This window comes from Carassius carassius, chromosome 22 (genome assembly GCF_963082965.1).
Source record: "Carassius carassius chromosome 22, fCarCar2.1, whole genome shotgun sequence".
Classification (NCBI taxonomy): Eukaryota; Metazoa; Chordata; class Actinopteri; order Cypriniformes; family Cyprinidae; genus Carassius; species Carassius carassius.
Genome location: NC_081776.1, coordinates 3,429,642 through 3,453,787, shown reverse-complemented (window position 1 = coordinate 3,453,787; position 24,146 = coordinate 3,429,642). Strand labels below are relative to the sequence as shown.

Here is a 24,146-nt window from a genome sequence, read left to right as displayed (position 1 = left end):
ACAACCCAGAAGCGGAAAAAAAATCCAACGAGGTATGCTTTTGTTCCATTAAAGAGAAAGAGCCAGTAAAGTTTTAGGTTCTTGACGAAACTTGAACTGGACTTGGTCAAAATCTTTTTAGACTTGGTTAGTTTGTACCCCGTTATGCAGAAGCGTCATGACGTCACGGGCAGCACGTCGATGTTGTATGTGCCAGTTTAGTGGCGCAATTTTGTTTGTTTTTGTTGTGTTCACGATGAGGTGTGTTTTGTGTTTGCATACTATAGTGAGTCTAACGACATTGCTAACGACCGGTTTTGCACAACCCAGAAGCGGGAAAAAATTCCACCGAGGCAAGCTTTTGTTTCTTAAACAAACGAAACTAACTAACTAACTAACTCCCGAGAAAGCCCCACTAAAGCTCTCGGTTCTTGACGAGAGTTTAACTCAACTGGACTTGTTTAGTTTATCCCACGTTATTCAGGCGTCATGACGTCACGGGCAGCATGTCGATGTATGTGTCGCAGTTTTGTTTGTTTTGTTGTGTGTTCGTGATAAGGTGTGTTTGCATGCTCCAAATTCAGTTTGCTTTCATATATATATATATATATATATATATATATATATATATATATATATATATATATATATATATATATATATATATATATATATATATATATATTAGTAACGCAACAATGCGCATGAGACCAAACTGCACACAGACATTGGGTGGAGTGGGAAAGGTTTTGGCTTATTTGTGCAGCTAGTGGCTAAATTCCGATCCTTACTTTAACAACACTTTCTTATAGCATTTATTGGTACCATGCATTGCAGCATAAGGTTCAACCATGTATCATCAATTCAGTCACCAGGATCTTTAGTGAAACATTTTAAGGCAATATAATGTTCATAAATTCCCAAACCTTTTTGTTGATGTTACAAACTCCATGTGATCTAGACTAACTGTAATTCTGTTTTGTCTCCAATAAATGCAATAAAAGGACTGCCTCTAGAGTTTGAACTCAAATGCATGTGATATTTCACATCCTTTCACTAATTTGCCATTCACAACACTGAAGATTCATGCTTTGAATGTTGGCACCAGTGATGGTATGAGACAGTAATGCCATGATACTGCAATATAGTAATAGTATCAACTAATCTTTGAAATCATTGGTAATGAGTAATTTGTACAACTCCTGTAATTGTTTTTAGATAGCTGTTTTTATTTTTTTTGATCTTTTTTATTATATTTTTATATTTATTTATAATGTTATTACATTTTTGTTTTATTTTATTTGTTTTTATTATTGTTATATTTTATATATATTATTTTATATGATTCATTTATATATATATATATATATATATATATATATATATATATATATATATATATATATATACACATACATTTTTTTCATGTTATTTGGTATGATTTTTATTTAAATGTATGTATGCATGTGCAGCATTATGTTCTTCTGCAAGGCCACCATTGTAAATAAAACAGGTCTCAATCGACTTGTATGAATAAATAAAGATGAACAAACAAGCAAACAATAGTCATCTGGGATCCTAGTGACTTACAGTATGTCACAGAAACGTATCTTTTTCAGGGACTGCAAAAGTAAAACTGTACAGTTTGTACCTGTTTGTCCTCTGGATGGCCTCCACGTGGTGGGGACCCCTCTCCATGACAGTGGATAATGGCACTGGCCCTGTGGACAACAGCAGCTGTTTCAGTGCCACACAGAGCACCGTGCTGAAGGGGGTGAATTTCGGAGGAGTGCCTGTCGTTCTGCTGATGGACTTCTCACTCTTTGTGGTAAGTTCTGCAGTTAGCTGCGATCCGATTGGCTTGTGCTGCCGGAATTGTGGTATTTGATTGGTTGATACAGATGTAATTGGATAATGCTTTGTATTTTCCAATAGGTGCTGCTAATAGTCTTCACTCTGATCAGAAGGAGGCTGTGGGATTATGGGAGACTCGCCCTTGTCGCAGAGACTGAAGGGTATGTGAGATGAAAGCACTAGTAGTCACTATGGAAACATACAGTGTTATAATTGACTGTAAATGTTCTTAAGCGAGTCAAAATTACAGTGTTAAACTAGCAATTTTTTTGTAATCTTTTGTTGCTGCAGGTTCAGCGATGCTCAAAAACAGCATTACAGTAGATTAATGTCATCCATGTCCATAGAGGAGCCTGAATACGAGAAGGTGAGTTTTAACCATTATCATCATCATCCTCAATTATGACATCATTCAGGACATCGTCAAGATCTTCCTCATTTCCTGTAGGGTTGCTGCTCTTGGCTTACCTTTATCGTCAATATGGAGTAAGTGCTGTTTTGGAGCTAAATATTCATTTGACATGTTTACACCTGAAAAGCTTGTTGCTTTCTGTTGATATTGTTGCTTTTTCCTGATCTCAAATAGGGACATTTGCATTGTAAAAGAACTAAGAGATGAAACTGATGTGTGTGCATGTTTGTGTGTGTGTGTGTGTGTGTGTGTGCAGTGAGACTTTGGTCCAAGAGAGATGTGGAGTGGATGCAGTACATTATCTGTCATTTCAGAAGCACCTTGTCATCCTGCTCTTGCTCATCTGTGTGCTGTCTGTCACTGTTATCCTACCAGTCAATCTATCTGGCGACCTGCTGGGTATCTAACACAGAGACACACACACACACACACACACACACACACACACACACACACAAACAAACACACACGTACAATGGAAAATTCAATGCGTCTCAAAAATCCTTCATACAGTGGCTTGGGATATATTAGCGAGCTGCCTCACTGTTTACTGTTTGTTTAAAACAGAGACTTGACTAATACCAGACACACTGACAGAGAAAAATGAATGAAAGATATGTGGCTGCTGTAGGAATAAGGGTGTAAAGAGCCTTTTTGATATGAAAATATCTGTGGAGCCAGAAATGTGTTTGATTTAAGATTTATTATATTGTTATTGTCAGATTCTAATGCAGATTTAAAATGTAGTATATTTCAGTCTCCAACATTGATAATAAATCAGCATATTAGAATTATTTCTGAAGGATCATGTGACACTGAAGACTGGAGTTATGGCTGATGAAAATTCAGTCTTGCATCACATGAATAAATTATATTTTAAAAGTATATTAAAAACGAGGAGCGCTATTTTAAATTGTTGTAATATCACGCCTTGATGAGCATAACAGGCTTCTTTAAAAAATATCACAAATATTACTTTCATATGAAGATATTAATGGACAGAATATTTTTTAAGCATTATTTGATTTGTAATACTGTTATTGTCACATTTTATTGATGATTTGAATTATTAAATGTAATCACGAAAAACTGTTTTTCTCATCCTATACCTTTTTAAAATATATTTAGTCTATATATTTTTATTTTTAAAGACATGTGATGCATAAATATGTTTCCTCATTTGGTTTTTGAAAGAGCGGTAGTGGTTCATAATCTCACATAATGTCACCATATGAAATACTTTCAAGTTTCTTATGCTGATTGAAAAAGTCTGACTCATTACTGTGTTCCAGGCAATGATCCCTACAGTTTCGGCAGAACCACCATAGCCAATCTTAAGCAGGGGTATGTACAGTATGTATCCATGTGCAAATGTTTAAATGTCTCTGTGTGTGTCTATTTGAACTGTATTTTAAATGGTGTCTTTGCAGTGATATGCTGCTTTGGCTGCACACTGTATTTGCAGTTTTGTATCTCATGATCACGGTGGCCCTGCTGAGACGACATACCTCTAAAATGAAGAGAACCAAGAGAGAGATAGTAAGCCGTCCTACCATTTCTCTCTCTCACACACAGACACACACAAAAATGGTCTAAATCTAACCCTGGTTTATTTTTCCATAGGCCAGAAACACCCTGTTTGTGAGGGATGTACCCACTGCGGCCAGTAATGAGACTATAAAAACTCACTTTATGTAAGTGGGAATGATTTTCCAAGACTTTGTTTTGTTTACTTAATTTTTTTAGCTATTTCCTTCCCATCTCCATGTTATTTGTTCCATACAGGGCATGATCTCAGCTTAAAGCATGTGGAATTGATTAACTTTACATATATGGAATGTACTTGCATAATTTTAATAATAACCAGGTGTAATATTGACACCAATGGAACAGTAATCTGTTTGTTTAGTAACTGATTGGCTCTAACAATGGCTTGAGTTGGGCCAGACCTACTTGTATTTTAGTGCACCGGAAGATGTGAAATCTGTTAGGGAAAACTATAAATTTTTACTAATATTAATGTGTCTTGAATGTATATTTGTTTGCAGGGAGGCGTACCCCTCCTGTCAAGTGACTGATGTTAACTTGTGTTATGATGTTGCCAAACTGATTGATCTGGACAGAAACAGGTAAGAAAGCCCGTTATTATTCACAGATCTTATAGGACAGACCCTCACAGACCTGTTATGATTCAGTGTTTTTTTTATTATTAATAGTATGAATTTGTTTTTATTTTATATATTACATTTTCCATTTTTGTTAAGGTTTAGTAATTCTTTTCTGTGTTTTTGTGATTTTTGTTAGTTTTTTTAATGTCCATATATATATATTTTTTCAGTTTTAGTTTTAATTATTTTAGTACATCAGGTTCATCAAACTGAAAACGGAAAATTATAACTTTTCCCTTGTCAGCAAATTAAATAATTTTAAGTACTTTTTAAAATACTTTTTTTCAGCTAATGTTTTTTATTTCAGGTAACATTTTTTAAATAAAAAAAACGACTTTTTAAAAAAAAAATTTAAATAGTTAACTATAATTTTTTTTATTCTTAATTTTTATTTAAATTTTTTGCAACAGAAAACGGGCAGAAAGAAATCTGCAACATTACAATAAGATACTTGAGATCCAGGGACGACGTGAGATCATCAACCCGCGGCCATGCAGCCACCTGTGCTGCTGCTGCAGTCACTGTAAGGGCTGTGAAGTGGTAAGTACTACCATCAACCATTTCAGTGGCCTTTGACCTTTCAAGCCTTGGGCGTCTAAATAACGTGTGTGTTTATGTGTAGGTTGATGCTATAGAGTTCTACCGCTCACAGGAGGCTGCTCTGTGTGACGAGGAAAATAGACTTAAGGAGAATGAAGAACTGCATCCTCTGGGCATGACATTTGTGACCCTGCAAAATGAGTACATGGCCTCTTAGTGAGTTATTCATGCTTAGACTCAACAGCCTATGTATTAAAAATGGTGCATGATTATGTTTTTACCAGATTTAATATATTGTGAAAAGAAAAAGAAATCTAGATTCTCCCTATGAAAATGACGCTCTGAGTGTCATTTATCTTTCCTCACAGTATTCTGAAAGATTTCAATGCTTTGGAATGTGGAGGCGGGGCAAGGGGTTTGGCTGGTGAAGAAATGGGCGGGGGAATCGGGTGTGGGTGTGGCCGGGAGCCTCAGCCGTCCTCTAAGAGCACAGAACTGAGGGTGAACAAATGGAAAGTGAATTACGCTCCTCACCCACATAATATCTACTGGTACGATTATCCAGTTATATTTTTTTGGAAAAAAATCTGTAATATTACAACCTGCTTTAGTTTATAGAGAAACCTTGACCTTCTCTTCATCTCTTTCAGGGAGAATTTGTCATTACATGGGTGGCGTTGGTGGATACGCTTTCTGCTGCTGAATACGGCACTCTTCCTCCTCCTCTTCTTCCTCACCACACCCTCCATCATCATCAGCACCATAGACAAGTTTAATGTCACCAAGCCCATTCACTATCTGAACGTATGTGACTGAACGTGAATAATGATGTGAGCACATGAAGTGCAGTGGTGTAAAGATTGTATGTTGTGTTCGCAGAGCGCCATTATTAGCCAGTTCTTCCCCACTCTTCTGCTGTGGACCTTCTCAGCCCTGTTACCCACCATTGTGTATTACTCTACACTGGGAGAAGGCCATTGGACCAGGTAGACCTTCAACCTCAACTACACTCACACACAAACAAGCTTCCTTAATAATGCCTTTCTATCTGTGTGTGTGTGTGAAGGTCCAGTGAAAATATGAGCATGATGTACAAGCTCTACACCTTCCTGATCTTCATGGTGTTGATTTTGCCCTCCCTGGGCCTCACCAGGTATGAACTGATGATGATAATTATTATTAGATGCATTTTTTTATTTCCCAGTAGAATATTACAATAGGAATATTTATTAATTTGTTTTAATATGGTATTATTATAAAGATATATAATTAAAAAATTTTTGGCCAATTTGTACAGCCCTACAAACAGTCTTAAAAAAATTCACATTTAAAATGCATCCACAATTTATTGTATTTATTTGTTTACTTGTTTGTTTTTATAATTTAACCCCCTCAAAAAAAAAAAAACATAGGAAACCCACCCATCTGTGACAATTTAAAACCAAAAATGAATAAGTTTTTGATTAGAGTACAGTGGCTCTAAAATGTTCCCAGACTGAGCATGTATAGAGATATAAACACGTTCTCTTTCCTCTCAGTCTAGACGTGTTTTTCCGCTGGTTGTTTGATAAACAGTCTGAGGGGAAGCTGAGGTTTGAGTGAGTATCATGTGTAAATTCTCTTGTGACTTCTTTGGTCAAATCAGAATGATTTATTTCAGAATAATTTTGTGACATGTGCCGAAATATAAGAATGGCTTTCCATCTTCTCTTCTCTGTGTGTCTCAGGTGTGTGTTTCTACCTGATCAGGGGGCCTTCTTTGTAAATTACGTGATCGCGGCGGCTCTGGTGGGCTCTGGCATGGAGCTGCTGCGCTTGCCAGGGTTACTGCTCTACGTCGTGCGTCTGGCGCTCGCACATTCGGCTGCTGAGAGGAAATATGTTAAACAGGTCCGGCATAATTTTTGCTTCAGAACTAGTTACATTTTAGCCAATGTGGCATGAAATAATTTAAAAAGTATCTTTTTAAACCTTTTATTATTATTATATTTTCATTTTAATCAAGCATTGACACCTCTATCGTGCTGTTTAGACAATAGGTTGAAAATGTATCCCTTGAAACTGATTTGAAATCGAATTAACAGAAATGTATTACTGATCCACTTGTAACCTCTGTGAAGAATCAGGCGTATGAGTTTCAGTACGGAGCGATGTACGGATGGACGCTGTGTGTGTTCACAGTCATCATGGCCTACAGCATCACCTGTCCTGTCATCGTCCCCTTTGGTCTGATGATTTCATTTCCTCAAGACCTTACACACACCGTATTGGTGTATGTAACATTACATTAACACACTGTGACATGTTTGTAGGTTTGCTGTACCTGCTGCTGAAACACCTGGTGGACAAACACAACCTGTACTTCGCTTACCTTCCCGCCCGCCTCGATCGGCAAGTTCACCTGGGAGCTGTCAATCAAGCGCTGGCTGCACCAATCATATGCCTGATGTGGCTTTATTTCTTCTCTGTGCTCAGAACAGGTAGCATCAAATAACAAATCTGCATTTTTCAGACAGCTGTATTCATATTTGATTCATATAGTGGATATACTTTGGTTTTCTGTCTTCATAGGCTTCATGACAGCTACGTCACTGTTCACTTTAGTGGTTCTGTGTGTGACCATCTTTATCTGTATCAGTTACACCTGCTTCGGACACTTCAAATACCTCAGTCCGCACAACTACAACGTGAGCTGCTTTGTTCTGTGTCAAAGTTTTATCTGAATTTACAATGCATTGTTGTAATTTAACCATAATTTAATGGTTATAATTTAACCACCCCACACACAAACTTTAACCAATGCGCGTGCGCGCACACGCACACACGCACACACACACACACACACACACACACACACACACACACACACGTTTGTTTTTGTGAAAAGTGGGGACATCCCATAGGCGTAATTGTTTTTATACTGTAGAAACTGTATATTTTATGGCCCTACACCTAACCCTAACCCTCACAGGAAACTTTGCATTTTTGCATTTTTACTTTCTCAAAAAAACTCCTTCTGTATGATTTATAAGTGTTTTGAAAAATGGGGACATGGGTTATGTCCTCGTAAGTCACCCTCTCCTTGTAATACATGTGTCATACCCATGTCATTATAGAGTTGTGTCCTGATATGTCACAAAAACAAGAGCACACACACCCACACACACAAATACTCTTCTTTTTTTTCTTCTCTGCATTTCTCTTCTGCATTGTATATTCGAAAAATTGTTGGCTCTGTGAAATATTGCTTTTGTTCCTCTATTTTAAGTCACTTTGTATAAAAAAAAGGTCTGCTGAATGCATAAAAGTAATTGCATTGTCTGTGATTTCAGGTTAAGGAGGAAGATGAAGACACGGCAGTTTCAGAGAGTTCATCTGCATCGGCAAGTTTCACAGTTTTATATTACTGGTACATTTGTATTTTTTTAAAAAGTCCTGATAGATTTTGACATGAACAAAATCTCTCTCTCCATCCTTTTTATTTTTTTATTTTATTATTTTTTTTTTTATAGGTGTATCTTCCCAAAGTTTTAAACCCAGATGCATCGTCCGCATCTGATGAATGCAGCATTCGGCATTCATATGGCACCACAGACACAAGCACGCCCTTCCTCATCACTGAGGAAGATTGTCCAGACTCAGATATCTAACAACAGATATCGGCCAATCACAAATGCCCTTTTACCTCTGGAGGAAATGGTTCTTGCTGAATTGAGTTGGAGGTCATTGTGCAGATGGAGGGAGTTTACCTTTTAAAAACGGGATCTTTTGGTGAGGAAAAGGCATGGGTACGTCCTCGTCGCCACCGATGACACAGCGATCCAGGCGTCCGCGATGAGTAGGGACTAGAGTAGCTGTAAGGTCAAAGGTCGAGTCAATGAAAAGCATCTAAGCTGATAAATGCTCTGACAGATCAACAGAATTTTTTGTTTGTTTCTTTTTTTTTTTTCTACACCTACTTAGAGACTTGAGGAACATTTAATCATAAACTGTCATTAAAAAAACCTAAAGGAGCTTTTTGGGATCAATTGTTGTCACCAAAGACTTTAAACTCTTTTCTAAATTGCCATTCAAACACACTGTCCAAACATTTACAGCCAGCTTCGGCAATGAGCACTTGCCAAGGAGATCAAATATAATGCGAATATATCAAAAACATTTGAACTGACACTTGTGTCTTGACGGAATCAACTTAAAACACTTTATAATAGGAATTAGTGTGTGCATGTGTGTGAGTGAGAGAAAGCAAGTGTCTGTGTTGTTCATCATTCTTAATTTATCTGTTTTTAATTATATGTTAATATATTGATGTTGACAGATTTGAGCTCATAACTCAGTGGCCTTTCATTACCAGATTTATAGTTGTGTGTGAGGGGATGTATCCTCGCTAGGTGGCACTGTTTCTTTCTGATCCTTCTTGGTTCTTGCAAGAGAGATGTTTCAGGTTCAATACAAACTCAGTATTTTGGCATAATGTCAACTATTAGAGAAAATAATTTAGATAAAAAAATATGCCAAGGTTGTATTTACAGTAAGGCTTGTAGAATGAAGTCAACTGGGCAATGCATACATTTTTTATTTTTTTTATTTTAAGAGACTAAATAAAATCGCATGTCTGCGTAAAATGTAACTTCTAAAATTTAAATTTAATGTCATGGCCATAACAACAGTAAGAAAGGGATTGATTTTACATCAACTCTATAGAGCAAATAGGAAACGGTTTCAATAATAATTTATGTAGGAGCTTTAACAAGTACAAACATCATATTTAGTCCATTAGCTGTAATGCAAGGGGAAGAAATTGTGGCTATGAAGGGAAGTTCTTGATGTGGTTCCTGTGTTTGTGTTTTTGTTCTGTAAAGTCATTATATGAGTGGAACAGAAACCGAGTTTTAGTGTCTGATCATTTAAACGGCTCAACCTCTGTACATTGAGTCTCATAGTCTTAAGTCTCAGATTTTCCTGGAAAGGGGTGAATAGATGTCCTCCAAACACACACACCACACAGTTCTCCTGAATGCGGTTTTCAGCTCATTAGTAAGGATAGAGGAAAATCACCTTATTTTAACACCATAAGCAGCCCACAAACTCGACTGACCGGCTCTAAATGCCAGGATCAGCATTCAAAACTGCTTAAGAACAGAAACTGATATAATGTGTGTGTGTATCAAACTTTTATTTTGTAATTTTTTTATTTTCTTTAGTATTTTTTTTTTTACATTTTTAGTGGTGGCAGGTAGTTAATTGGGTTCACTCTTAGCTTGCCAAATATTTTATTGCACAAAAATGTTAAACTTTAAGTTTTAAGCTTTGCAACAATTTTTCTTGGGTATGTGTGTATTTGAGTGTGTAATAGGATGGATCTCATCTCATACTTTATTCACAATACTGTGTAAAGGTCACATATTTGGTGTAAACCATACACAATAGTCATGTACATGAAGATTACATGCATTTGTAAAGCTATATTTTATTCTGTGAGAGCCAAAAAATAACAGCATTTACAGTGTTTGAGACAACAATGTATGGGCTTTATGACCCAAATGACACAAACGTCCACATGCAACTTGAAACAAAAGATGTATACGAGTCAAATAAAGCAGCAGTGAATCCAGAAAAATCTTATTGTACCTCTGGAAACAGCTGTTATGTTATTTAATTTGGATATTAAATAAACTCTTTCTTTTATTAGTTTTGCTTGTTAAGATAACCATCACTGTTACTATGAGGACATGCTTCTTCATAAGTTCAACAAATTCCTAATACAAAATCAATAAATATAATCTTTAGGATGTAACTTGTTCATAGCTGTTCGCGCTACAGATGTGAAAGATACCTTAAAAGAATAGTTCACCCAAAAATGAATATTTGCTGAACATGTACTCATCCAAGATTTTGTTTATTCTTCAGATTTTGAGAAATTCAGCATTACATCATAGTCTCTGCACTGGATCCTCTGCAGTGAATGGGTGCCATCAGAATGAGAGACCAAACAGCTGATACACAAGTAATCCAAAACACTCCAGTCCACCAATGAATGACTTGTGAAATAAAAGGCTGTGCACTTTAAATAAGTCCATCATTAAGACTTTTTTTTTTATTCAAACCATTGCTTCTGGCAAAAATGCAAGTCCTCTATCCATGATATTGCTTTTTCCAGTAAAAAAGTTGTAATTTTTGACCTGGGAAGATAATAGCGGGTGGACTTTTTTTTCTCTTGAGGAACCATTTTTACGAATTGGACTTGTATTTTGGCCAGAAGTGACGGTTTAAAGCTAAAGTGCCTCGATGGATTTGTTTCTTACAAACACGCAGCTTTTCACTTCACAAGACATGAATTGTTATTCTGGAGTGGTGTGAATTTTGTGGATTATTGTGATGTTTTTATCAACTGTTTGGATTCTCGTTCTGTCGGCACCCATTCACTGCAGAAGATCACTGGTGAGTAAACTGCTTTCAAATGCTCTGGAATCATTACTGACTGTTGCACTGGAAAAAATCAACAACAACAATAAACACTTATATAAATTAACATGCGATTTCTTAATCCTGTAAACTGGGCTCTAGATGTGGTGTGAATCCACATAACTCACATCTCATGGTTGACACACACACTTAATGGCTCGTCTCCAGCTGTTTTTGGTCTTTCAAACTACAGGAACCAATTATTGTTGTACTTGTATATGGTGCCTTGAAATACTCAAAAGATGATTCATCCCTCCATTGACACGGACGAAGATGCTTCCTCCTCTCCTCTCCTCCCTTCTTCCCTTCTCTTTTCAGATGGTCCGTGCTCTTCCGAAGCCATGATTGATGCCTCTGACCTCGTGACCCGGGCTACGTATGACTGATCTCTATGCTAGCCAACCACAAAGCCCGACTGCATTGATTTCCCCTGCTGATCCCTCCCTTTTGTCTGAGGGATTATTCCCATGGCAACGCTGGTGGTCTGTATGGTTCTGTTCTCAGAGCCAAGAGTAACAGACCCCCTGCCAAGCCCTGGGGAAAAACTCCTTGCCAGACATCTCTTAAGGTTTGCAGAGTTTACTCATGGAGGAAATTGAGACCAAAAGAAATGAGGAAAGAAACTAGTAAAGGATTATTAGAGGGAGAATTCCCAGACTTTTCCTCGGTTATGTGATCATCAATAAAAATTAACAGAGCTATAAATCTGCCTCTGAAACTGCAGTCTGTAATTCTACAACTCTCTATAGCTTGAAGGGAAATTCTGTCATTGTTCAAAAATTGTGAGGAACATACTTCATTTTTATTTGTGCTCAAATCATATTTGTGGTTAGTTATGAAATATGACACATGAAGATGCATTTCATCAGGTTTGATGTCAATAATATTATAGTATGGTATCAGAAGATATGCAATCAATTTTTTTTTGCATCTTCTGGAACTTGACCACCTTATTCACTTTAACTGTACAAAAAGGAGTGATTTAATATTCTCCAAAACTAAACATCTTTCTTGTTCCGCAGATGGAAGAAATTCATATTGGGGTAATATGAAAGAGAGAAAATGATAACCAAATTTTTTTTTTGTGGAGAACTATCCTTTTACCCCCCCCCCCCCACCCGTAAAAAAAAAATTATAATAATATTAAAAAAGTTGTACTCCTAAAGTGTAAGAAAGTATCCATATAAAAACAGAAAAGGTACTGGTCATTTTCTGCCAAAATATTTTCTGTTAAGTTTACAGATATTTCCTTCAGTAAACATTTCCTTAAATCGATGCAATTTGTATTTCAAAATATGGTGAAAACACATGTGAAAAATCAAAATGGAATTTTTTTTTTTTTTTTTACAGATTTCGAGTGTACATAGATGAACAAACATCTAAAGTTATATACACATAATAAAATTAATGATTAAATATGTATTTCTGCAATAGCAAAGTTAAATAGAAAAAAATAGCTATTGTTATTTTTGACTAAAACACAAATTGTTTTCATTTATTAAAATAAAATAATACAATAAAATAGATGAACAATTTAAACTTAAATTTAAAAAGCATAAACAAAAATGAGAAATAAAAAAAATAACAAGAATGACAAAAGCGCGTTACAAAATTACAAGAACTTAAACTAAAATTAAAATGAAAGTAAGATAAAAATGAAAGTAATATAAAAATAAAAGAATGTGTGTGTGTTTGTGTGTTTCTCAAGGGAAAATTTATTAAATTACTATGATTAATTGCTTAATAATGCATTACACCCACACTCTATATGTCAAAGTTGGGTCAAGCAGTGAAAACCTAAACATAAGTTAGTGCACTATATAAGTATAAGGCCTTATGAATTTACTTAACAAGTCATGTGGAGCTCTACCAGTTAAGACAAGCATGAGACAAATCTGTCCAAAGATGTGAAATACAGACATCTTCACTTCCTTCCCACCCTCTTCCTCATCCTCCCCTTCGTGTCTGAAGTCTTCCCCCTCTGGTCATGCTCTTTCAGAGGCTCTGTACTTTGTGAGTTATAGCCAGAGGCGGGTGTGATGTTGTGGCCACTAATCTCCTGTGAATGAGGCCGTCCGTCTGTGTGCGTGTTGAACATGCGTGCTGCTAACTCAACAGGATCTCTGTGGGTAACCGTTCCCAATCACAGCACTCCATCACTTACACAGGGACTGGCTTTAAGAGCGCTGGAGTGCTAAGCACTTGACACCTGTAACGGATGTTGCTTCTTACGGTTTTACCATGCAGGAAAACGCTTATGCTATAGAGCAAACAAACGCTCTTAAAAATAAAGGTTCCATGGGGGCTTTTCAAAACAATGCCATAGAAGAACAATTTGGTTTCCTAAAGAACATTTCAGTGAACATTTCACAAAAGAACCCTCTTTTTTTTTCATTATAAAGAATGTTTTGTGAAATGGAAAGGTTTAAAAGGTGTTAAAGGTTATTCATTGAACAACTGATGCCAATAAAAAAACTTAAATTATAGTGAAACAAAAAAGTGAACTTTGTAAGAAAAAAAGAAAAGATTTTACCAACCACCACGATACTCACAATTCATCCCAAAACTATAAAGCAAAATAATTTATTATATTTTGCACAGAGAAAATTAAACCTCCTTTATAATATTAATTGTATATTGTATAGTGGCATTGTTTTCATGACAAATAACAATTTATATTCTTTTTTTATTATTTATTTATTTGTTGCATTATATACCATGAGAATGTGGGGGTGAAACATTCTCAATTGTCAAATTAATTATTTCACAATGCAAATAATTGGACAGACAGACAGACAGATAGATAAATAGATAGATACTTAAAATACATATACAGATACACAAATACATAGATAGATAGGCCTACATAGACTATGTATATATATATATATATATATATATATATATATATATATATATATATATATATATATATATATATATATACAGTACAGACCAAAAGTTTGGAAACATTACTATTTTTAATGTTTTTGAAAGAAGTTTCTTCTGCTCATCAAGCCTGCATTTATTTGATCAAAAATACAGAAATAACAATAATATTGTGAAATATTATTACAACTTAAAATAATAGTTTTATATTTGAATATACTTTAAAAATAAAAATGTATTCCTGTGATGCAAAGCTGAATTTTCAGCATCATTACTCCAGCCTTCAGTGTCACATGTAACATCCTGTCTATCACATGATCATTTAGAAATCATTCTAATATTCTGATTTATTATGAGTGTTGGAAACAGTTCTGCTGTCTAATATATTTGATGAATAAAAGGTTAAAAAGAACTGCATTTATTCAAAATAAAAAAATTATAATAATATATATTCTAATAATATATTTTCTTTACTATCACTTTTTATCAATTTAACACATCCTTGCTGAATACAAGTATTTATTTTATTTAAAAAAAAGAAAGAAAAAAAATTACTGACCCCAAATTACTGACCAGTAGTGTATATTGTTATTACAAAATATTTATATTTTAAAAACATAGCTTCTTTTATTTTTTTTTACTTTTTATTCATCAAAGTATCATAAAAAAGTATCACATGTTCTGAAAAAATCTTAAGCAGCAGAACTGTTTCCAACTTTGATAATGAATCATCATATTAGAATGATTTCTAAAGGATCATGTGCTAATGATCCTAAAAATTCAGCTTTGCATCACAGAAATAAATGATAATTTAAATTATAATAAATTTAAAAACAATTATTTTAAATTGTAATAATATATCACAATATAACATTTTTTCTGTATTTTTGATCAAATAAATGCGGGCTTGATGAGCAGAAGAAACTTCTTTCAAAAACATTAAAAATATATATATATGCTGTATATATATTTTTTTTTTAAAATTGGGATGAAATGTGTTTTCTAATGCCAGTGCCAAACCGAAATCATAGTCATTACTTGTGTTTGTCATCATCATAAACAGCCTCTATCTTCACACACATAAACACGCTGATGTGTTCACAGCAGGCAGAGCTGACTTCTGCTGTTAACAGCTAATCACACAGAGGGCATTAGGTCAGACAGAACACACATCCTGCCAGCTGTGCCACATGCTTCCTGTTTGTCTCCAAGTAGATGAGGAGCCTCCTGTGAGCGACCGTCATTTGTGCAGACATCTAACGTTAACTCAATCAAATGAATGATTATCATCATCGTGACCCAAAAAAAATCAAATGCAAAAAATAACTAACATTACAATATTTCTGACTGAATTAATTATTTTAAAAACATAATAAAAATATTATTTTAATTAGAAAATTAATTATATATATGTATATATATATATATATATATATATATATATATATGTGTGTGTGTATATATATATATATATATATATATATATATATGTGTGTGTGTATATATATATATATATATATATATATGTGTGTGTGTGTGTGTATATATATATATATATATATATGTGTGTGTGTATATATATATATATATATATATATATATATATATATGTGTGTGTGTGTGTGTATATATATATATATATATAATTTTCAAATTAAAATAATATGTTTATTATGTTTTTAATAACATATATGTGTGTTTTTAAATAACATATGTGTGTGTGTGTGTTTTATAAAAATTAAATAAATAATAATGTGAACAATGAACGCGGTTGGGAGCCGAGTGTTTGTGTGTTGCTATAGAAACAGGATACTAGTTATTGGCTTCTGTTTACCTTAACAACCACAGAGTAAATGGACAGTGAGGCTGATTAGCTTGCTACCACCCGTTCAATAAACAAGCGAAAAAATACAATTGATTCAGTTATTATTGTAATTATTTTGTAGAAATAAATTTAGTTAGTAAATGGTGTTGAGATGGACTCTGAATCTTTGCATTACTCGTTGGATTTAGCCGCCGGTAATGGTTTGACTCTGAGCAGCGAGCAGAGAGCCGCTCTTCAGACCTCGCTGGTCATTCTGAAGAGAAACTACAAATTCAGCCGGGTTTTATTTTGGGGAAAGATTTTGGGGATAAAATGCGACTATTTTATTGCTCAAGGAGTTGAAGATGATGAAATGAAGAACAAAAAGTATTTGTACAGGTAGGAAATCATGTCGCTTGTTTAGATCAGTGCTTGTTTACTCAGTTGTGATCATGTACGGTGGCTAAATTTGTCTCAGCCAAATAATATGAGACATAAGTCGATTTTGCTATTTTAATTCAATAAAATAACCTTTTATCAGTTTAATTACTACTTTCTTTTGAAAATGTTATCTTAATATGGTGGCCATTCAGGTGAAAGTAATTAAACATATTTTATTAGTAAAATGGTTATATACATTTATATATATAAAGTAGGTAAGTTATACATTTATTTTATTTGACAAGAACCATTGTGTCAGTATTGTTTGGAAAAACAGTGATATTCAATACCAGTATCTGTTTAACCTTGTTAGTGAGTGATAAATTATATATAATGATAATTTTTTATCATTACACAGTTTAAACTGCGTGGATTGGCACCTGTTACCCCCAGCCACTGAGTCCATGATTGCAGATGTGGCATTAGCAGCACAAGGGCGATTTACAGGCGACCCGTCCCATGAGTACGAGCACACAGAGATGCGCATTAAGGGAGAGGGGGACGATGCCACGGAGGAAGAGGTCACGGTGAGAGGAGGGGCATTTGGGTTACACGACACAGATGGGAGTATAACGACCATGCAACATTCTGGAAATAGATATAAAAAATGAACAAAAGCCCATCTTCCCTGGCCAATGTGGTATTTCTGCTTTTCAGGATTGTGGAATGTTTGTGTCTTTGTAAAATACAGATCTTGCTTTGTTGGCCAATCTTTTTTTTTTTGCAATCAAAGAGTCTAAACATTTCGAGGACAATTGGAAACACTAAAAAATAATGTTGCGTTTATGTGGGCGTGGTAATGTTTGGATGTAAAACAACTGTTATTATTTATTTGGTTTTCTGTTTATTCATGGTTTATAATAGAGTAAACATGGTAAATGGCAGGCGGCTTCTTGAATGTTTATGAAGCCATTAACGTGCCTCCGTTTCTGCAGGTGAAAGTGAATGAGGCGAGTAGACTGGCAACAGCCGTGTCAAACATCGATAAAGATGCATCTGTAGTGCCACGTGGTGCATTTACCAAGAGCCCCAGCGGCAAAGTGCTTACAAACCGAAGCTTTGGAGGTATGTTTACAGCCAAACTCTTAGTAGTTCAGAAGTGTTTGTAAATTTTTTCCACCCGCAATCAGATGCAGCTGTGTGAGTATAAAACTAAAGTCTGTATGTTTCCATTTCTTAATACAATGGAATCAATTTCGGTTCTCTGAAGACACTTTCTTGTAATCAGTCTTCTGTTCATCTATCTCAATCATCATCAGACACTAGATCAGTTTAAACTTTGCACATGATTTGGGTGACCATATGTCCCCTTTTCTCCCTGGACAGGATTTCTAAGTTGCCAAAATGTCCAGGTTTTGCCTTTGTTTCTCTGTTGACGTGCTCTCTACAGTCTTTATGCATTATATGAGCCATTGCATTGTATTAAGCATTCTCTGTAAATCCCTCCTTCTTGCTTGACACAACTGATCAATTATGTACAATTGATACAAACCTGGACATTTTAGGCAATTTAGAAATTGCCCTGGAAAAAGCGGATGTATGTTCACCGTACACTCGATTGCAGGTCTAGATCCCATTGAGGCAGCGAAACTGCGCAACTATCTGCACTTCCGTGAGCCAGTTAACCTGAAAAAGAAGTCCATCCTGGAAATGTCACATCTAAACCCGGCTATTGACTTCCTAGATCCTTTGAGCGAGGACATTCCTAAAGGTAATGAAAAGGAACCATCTTTCATTTCCTTTTTGTGTGATGATTTATTCGTGATGTGGTTTTATTTCTAGTCACAATATTGTTTCTGAAGGTACTGTGGGAGTCTCCAGCTCCCACCCTCAAGTCCTGTAATGAAACGTTTGCATTGAATCAGACCTCTCTTTTGCTTTAGACTTAATAATTAAAAAGGTGAACAACACCTGTTAACACCACCATACTTTCCCAAAAATGATGCTGACAAGCAAATTGCATCTAGAAAGTCTTAATAGTGGTGGAAATATGAGGAGGGTGTAAAAATTCTTCTGCAAGGCATCCCATGATCCCTGTAGCTGGATTTCCCTGGGTTAATGACAGATATGATTTGGCAGCTGCCTAAGGCCGAGCGAAAGCCAAGGAGACATCTGGGGTGTTGTTCTGCAAACTATAATCCCATTGTTCTCTTTTCTTTCTGGGAAGAAGTGTTTGAGAGAATGCCATTTTCTACAACAACTATAAAATTCCCACTCGTATATCACGGTTACTCAAAAAACTATTCCTCTGTTGATGTTCCCTACAAATTCAAGTCAGACATAAGCTTGCTGAAAGGTATTCATCAAGCATGCTTCATGAAGCATTACCCATCGCTTGCCTACAGGCTACAGACCACTACTGATTGTTTAACATTAAGTTCCTCAAGGAATATCCGGTTCTGCTGATCCTGAATCTTAACCAGTTGGAATCTGACTTGTTTAAAATACTGAGCGAAGCACTGGAGCATCACTTTGAGTCTCGACATTTACTGAAAACAGCTTATGACTCTGGCATAAAAGTTCTCATTGCAAGATTAAGAGTGACCTCCTGTTGAATGCAACCTCAGTTTCTCAGTAGAGTTTGAAGACATAGTCAACCTACTGGACACATGCCTAGCCTTTAAGTGTGGTAGAAACATCTCAGCTGTTTCATCAAAGGAGGTGATCTGTCCTTTCTCTCTCTCTCAAAGGGATGGCAATACTAGACTAAGTTGATTTGTTTTGTCTCTAGAAACTGAAAAAGTAGGGCAGGTTTCAGACAGAGGACATTTACCCGCCCTGCGTAACAGTTTCTTCTTTTCCCCTTGACCAGTCAGGTGGAAAAAACCTCAATCTTCTCTCAAAAAGGGCCAGAGGTGAACAGGTTCATCTGGACGCCTCAAATAGTGGGAAGAGAATACTGGGAATGGGCGGTGATATTTTGGCTTCACTCGGGTTTCCTTGAATGTGGCCTAGAGAAGGAAAAAGCAGGGAGATTTCCCAAGAACTTGGAAAGGCAGAAAATAATGTATAACCGCATGATTGCTTTAAAGCCAAACATCTCTGTAAGAAATGGAGGGTTATGGTTTTGTTCAGTGTGGATCGAAGTAACTTGCCAGTCTTATTTTATATTGCATCTTTTGGACAAGAAAATCGAATGACTACATATTATCCTCAAAAGCTTTTCTTATTAGTGACGGATATGTGTTTTGATGAGCACTCTATAGAACTGCTGCCCATAAATATTTGAAGTCATAATCAAGCAGATTCACAATGGACATTATTGCAGACTTTTGAATGTTTTAGTTGAAACATCGTTAGCAGTTTTATGTTATGTTATGTCTTCACTGGCATCGAGCTTCGCAGTACTGGGCGCAAGCCAATGCCGACAGCTGGATGCTGGGGCCACCCAGACAGAAAGACACCAGATCACTCTCTTTATATATTGCTGTGATAATAGTTATCCATAACTGAGCCAACTCTCTGTCACATGACTTTCTTCTCCAGATTTTATTCTGAATCTGTCATACTATCGCAGTCTGGACTCTGTCAGTGATTATGTGTAATGGTCGAAAATTCTAGTTCAGTCTATGCAAAATGCTTTTTGCCTTCTTTTCCCCCCTTTGATCTTGTACAGTAGGATAATCCTGGTCTTTTTCTTGTCATTTTTGCTTACTGTGTGTGTCCTTCACGTAGGGTCATGGAGCCTCCAGCTTGAGCGTGGTGGGACTATGTGTGTATTACGCAGTTTGCTCTGGCTGGGTCTCACCTTCTTCCACATTCCCCAGACCCCTCAGCATGGGTACATCTACATGGGAGACGGACTGATGAACCTTGACCTGCCCTTCATGTTATAGCAGCCAAAAGGATTTTTTATGAAGACGGCAAAAGCTTCAATCTTGCTCTAAGCGTGAATGTGTAATCAACTCTGTGATTTACTTGCACTGTAATTTTCTTTATTTAATTGACGGAAAACATAAACATGTCAACATGTTTGGAAAGTTGAAGTTGCATTGGTGTTTTAACCTTTCAGGCAGTCACAAACGTTTACCTCGGTTTTTCTTTGTTGCAAACACATGCACACTAAGAAACAGCTGAAGTGAGAGAAACGCTTTATTTGCAAATCTGCCCTTGCAATATTATAATTGAACATTTCTCCAAATCACACTGTGGAAAGACAAATCAGAGTTCTAGAGTTACATTAAAGTGATCTTTGAATTGACATTTTGATGTTTCAGAGCACTCTGGTTTATCAGTTAACAGTCTCTTTGTGCCAGAGGCAGTGACCACCATGAAAAGGTACAAATCCTTTGTCATACTGTAGATCCTCTCAGTCCCACGTAAGTCACTCTTTTGATTGGGTAAACAGCCGTGTCCATCAGTGCTTTATGTACAGTGGTTTGGGGCTGTATCTGATGTTGTTTTTCAGGGCAGGATGTCCTACAGTCATTCTCTTTTTACACCACTTCAGCCCTGTCTTGAAGATGGGCTTCACGGACTTCACAGAGTAACGTGTCAGATACCTGCAACAGAGATTGTCTGATTAATGACATGTACCTAATCTAAAAATTGCATGAAAATATGACTCCTCAAATATGTGACATCATTATCTTTCTAAGATAACCGTACCGGTTGAGAGGTGGGTTGGGTTTAGGTTTTGGAACATGGCCTTCAGGTAAAGGGGGTTTATGATCTGGTAGCAGTCCTAAAAAGAAATTAGGAACTGATTCAATGATTGTAACTATTAATATGAATGCCAAAACAGGAGTAGCTGATTTTACATGGTTCTATATTAAACATAATCTATTAGTTAATATGAGATTAAAAATGCTGCATTCATAATACATATAAAAAAGAGAATTAACAGAATGTGGTTTAAACCATTTTAGATGCTGTATTACATTGACTTTATTAAAGCTGAGCAACACTGAGTATTTTCATATAACATAAACATTAGAAAGCTCCAACTCACCTGCACGATGGGCCATCTGTACACAAATTGCTATCTTGGTATGTTCCTGGGCACAGAGGCCTGTAATGCGCCGGGGAAGCATCCCACCATCTGAGCGAATGAACTGACTGAGTAACAACACGTCCTGCAGCACCAACCAGAGTGAGAGAGAGAGAAGTCTTAAAGATAATGAGAGAAAAATAATGATGCCCCTGATCATCATATTTGTGAGCACTTACAGTGTAGTTGTACTTGTTCTGTAGGTTCCATCTGTAGATGGGACAGGAAGCTGTGGGATTGGGAGGCTGTGGTCGCTCAGATGCAGGCTCAATAACACCCTCTATCTGATAAAAAAAAGTGAAAAAACAAGCATTATTTCAGTATTGCAAATAATATCAAGTTGAATTGTGACAAACACACAGCTGACACTGTTGAGTTATTGTTCTATCCTGGATGCTTGATTGTTTTGTTTATTATTTACACCTTCGTTTGTAAAATGTAGATTTGAGAGAGAAGGTATTACTTACAACTGTGGTTTTGCCATCTTTCTTCTCCACCACTGTAAAAAAACAACAACATGCAAAATGATGGGTTTTTTTTCAGTGTATTACATTAATGATGACAATATGCACTCAATCTGACTTTATGACACGTATTTAATGTTTAAGATGAGTTTAGAATGTTAAATATAGACCTTATAACACGTCTCCGAACAATTTTAATTAAATTAGTGTAATATTCTATTACATCCCATATTTTCAATGTGCACGCAGACGTTTTATCTGCATATAACATAATATAATATAATATAATAGCTCAGTTATGGCATGAAGAGGACGTTGCATTGCGCTGTGCAGATGTCCTGAAATCAGACTCCAGTAAACTCACCATGTCTAAGTCCGCGACACGGCGCACTCCCCAAAAACGAGAGCTGTGAGAAACCCGGTATCCTCTGAAATAAACTTTTGGTGCTGAGATGATTCTGAACGGACCTCAGCGCTGCCCTTGCCGACTGCACAACACAGCGCGCCGCCATGCTTTCTCTGACATCCGCTTCCTGGTCAATCACGTGTTTCCGCCTCCTTGTGAAAGATGCTCCTATGCTTAGGTTGAGTCATTTTACTTTAATTGCAATGTGCAGGTCCTTTTCCAGGCTATTAAAGTGAAATAACTGAGCATAAATATAGGAGTCTGATAAAAATCAAAATTTTAGATGAAAATTTCAGATGGCACTTAGAGGCTTTTGCATCTGAACTCTGCATATATATATCAATAAAATGAATATAATATAATATAAATGAACAGAATAAAACCTAACGTAAACATTAATTGACTGTCTTTTTTATGATTAATTTGAACATTCAGTTTACAATATGCTACAACAAAATTAGAGCACAATAATTACAATTAACAGCAATTGACAGAAAAAAAGAAAACATAAACAATACCATAGCTCAAAATAGAAACATAATAATAAAGGAATAATAAAGGAAGGAAGAACAGGGCATTATACAGAATTGACATTGACGTGTAAGCAATAAAGAGATTGCATATTGGTTTAGTTACTGACTGGAAAAACAAAACAAATCGCTACTTATTAATTTCATATAGTCTTTATGTGTCATGTATTAAGAAACTGTTTGTGGCAATAACCCCCTCCCCATACTGTATATTCACCTTAGTTAAGAAAGTGCATCTAATACAAATGTGCCATGGTGTTTTCTTAAAAAAGTCTCTAGATTTAGTAGAAGTACATAATATACATTTTACATTCATTGTGTTAGCAACAAGTGGGAATTTACTAATGCAATGCAAGGTTGTTTTTCTAAGATGAAAAATTGGATCTAACTCCTTTGAACTAAGGTTGTGCAGCCTGGTTTTTGCTTTTGCAACAGTTTATGACTTCATGCTTATCATGAATGCAGTAGAGACTCTATTACATATATTGTCTACTATCACACTAGCTCAAAAAGAAGCAAGATAGTTCAAAGAAATGAACTACCAAAGGGGAAGAATGCAGTGGCTTTATCTGAATATACAAGGTATTGTACTGTGATTTATAATGACTACCTTTTGTTCACAATGGACAGGTTCACAATGTTCACTTTGTGGTGATGCAGTGATTTATTTGCATGGTATCAGTCACTGATCTTGGACTTTTCTTTTGTCACTGTTAAAAATGTGCCATATAAATCAAACTGTACCTGCATTTTTTAGAAATTAAGCCTGAATTGGTCTTTTGTTTCAAACACTCTGAAGTAGCAAAACAATTTTTTTTTTTTTTTAATTTAGAAAAAGTTTAGAAGAAAACAAAAACACAGAGATTATCAGCAGAGGAACATGTCCTGACTTTCTCTTACAGTGTTTGAGATGCAGGTGTTTTGCCTTGGGTTTTCATTTCTTTTCTGACCCACTACGTCCTTTATGTAAACAGACGTTCACAAAAAAATCAGATTAGAAAAACACAAAGAGCCAGTAATTAGGTGATTATGCCTTTGGATGGTTTTCATTTTGTTGAGCTTTCCTTTTATTCTTAGACAAATTGTGTTGGTTAAAACGCTAAAGAAAAGCCAATCTTGCTGATGGTACAGTAGGTGATAAAAAAAAGTCTCACAGATTTGGTCAACTCTGTGTACCCTCACAAAGAAAGGCCTTTTTATGAGT

General features: G+C 35.8%; 3 protein-coding genes across 4 annotated transcripts; 2 read left to right on the top strand and 1 right to left on the bottom strand.

The window, feature by feature from the left end:
• Window positions 1–9,527, top strand: LOC132098716 (CSC1-like protein 1). Of its 2 annotated transcripts, none has more exons than XM_059504852.1 (23): window positions 1–32; window positions 1,599–1,807; window positions 1,915–1,994; window positions 2,131–2,200; window positions 2,282–2,319; window positions 2,502–2,644; window positions 3,538–3,589; window positions 3,676–3,784; window positions 3,869–3,939; window positions 4,294–4,374; window positions 4,824–4,953; window positions 5,036–5,169; window positions 5,322–5,504; window positions 5,604–5,757; window positions 5,833–5,939; window positions 6,020–6,106; window positions 6,492–6,551; window positions 6,681–6,843; window positions 7,074–7,179; window positions 7,266–7,433; window positions 7,525–7,640; window positions 8,286–8,336; window positions 8,466–9,527. In XM_059504852.1, exons 2-23 carry the CDS (start codon window positions 1,646–1,648, stop codon window positions 8,601–8,603), a joined length of 2,403 nt encoding a protein of 800 aa, XP_059360835.1. In that variant the 5' UTR covers window positions 1–32; window positions 1,599–1,645; the 3' UTR covers window positions 8,604–9,527. The 2 variants fall into 2 exon arrangements, with proteins under 2 accessions (XP_059360835.1, XP_059360834.1); XM_059504851.1 differs by lacking the exon at window positions 1–32 and adding an exon at window positions 161–333 and having other exon boundaries at window positions 1,646–1,807.
• A 6,609-nt stretch (window positions 9,528–16,136) lies between these two features.
• rsph9 (radial spoke head component 9) lies at window positions 16,137–20,602 on the top strand. The gene is made up of 5 exons (XM_059504849.1): window positions 16,137–16,510; window positions 16,911–17,079; window positions 17,488–17,617; window positions 18,117–18,263; window positions 20,228–20,602. The coding sequence occupies exons 1-5, from the start codon at window positions 16,284–16,286 to the stop codon at window positions 20,386–20,388; spliced, it is 834 nt and encodes a 277-aa protein (XP_059360832.1). The 5' UTR covers window positions 16,137–16,283; the 3' UTR covers window positions 20,389–20,602.
• Window positions 20,603–20,626: 24 nt separating this feature from the next.
• On the bottom strand, window positions 20,627–22,572 carry mrps18a (mitochondrial ribosomal protein S18A). The gene is made up of 6 exons (XM_059504850.1): window positions 22,371–22,572; window positions 22,010–22,041; window positions 21,722–21,826; window positions 21,504–21,627; window positions 21,161–21,236; window positions 20,627–21,054 (listed from the first exon to the last, which is right to left on the bottom strand). Exons 1-6 carry the CDS (start codon window positions 22,516–22,518, stop codon window positions 20,910–20,912), a joined length of 630 nt encoding a protein of 209 aa, XP_059360833.1. The 5' UTR covers window positions 22,519–22,572; the 3' UTR covers window positions 20,627–20,909.
• Between the last annotated feature and the right edge of the window lie 1,574 nt (window positions 22,573–24,146).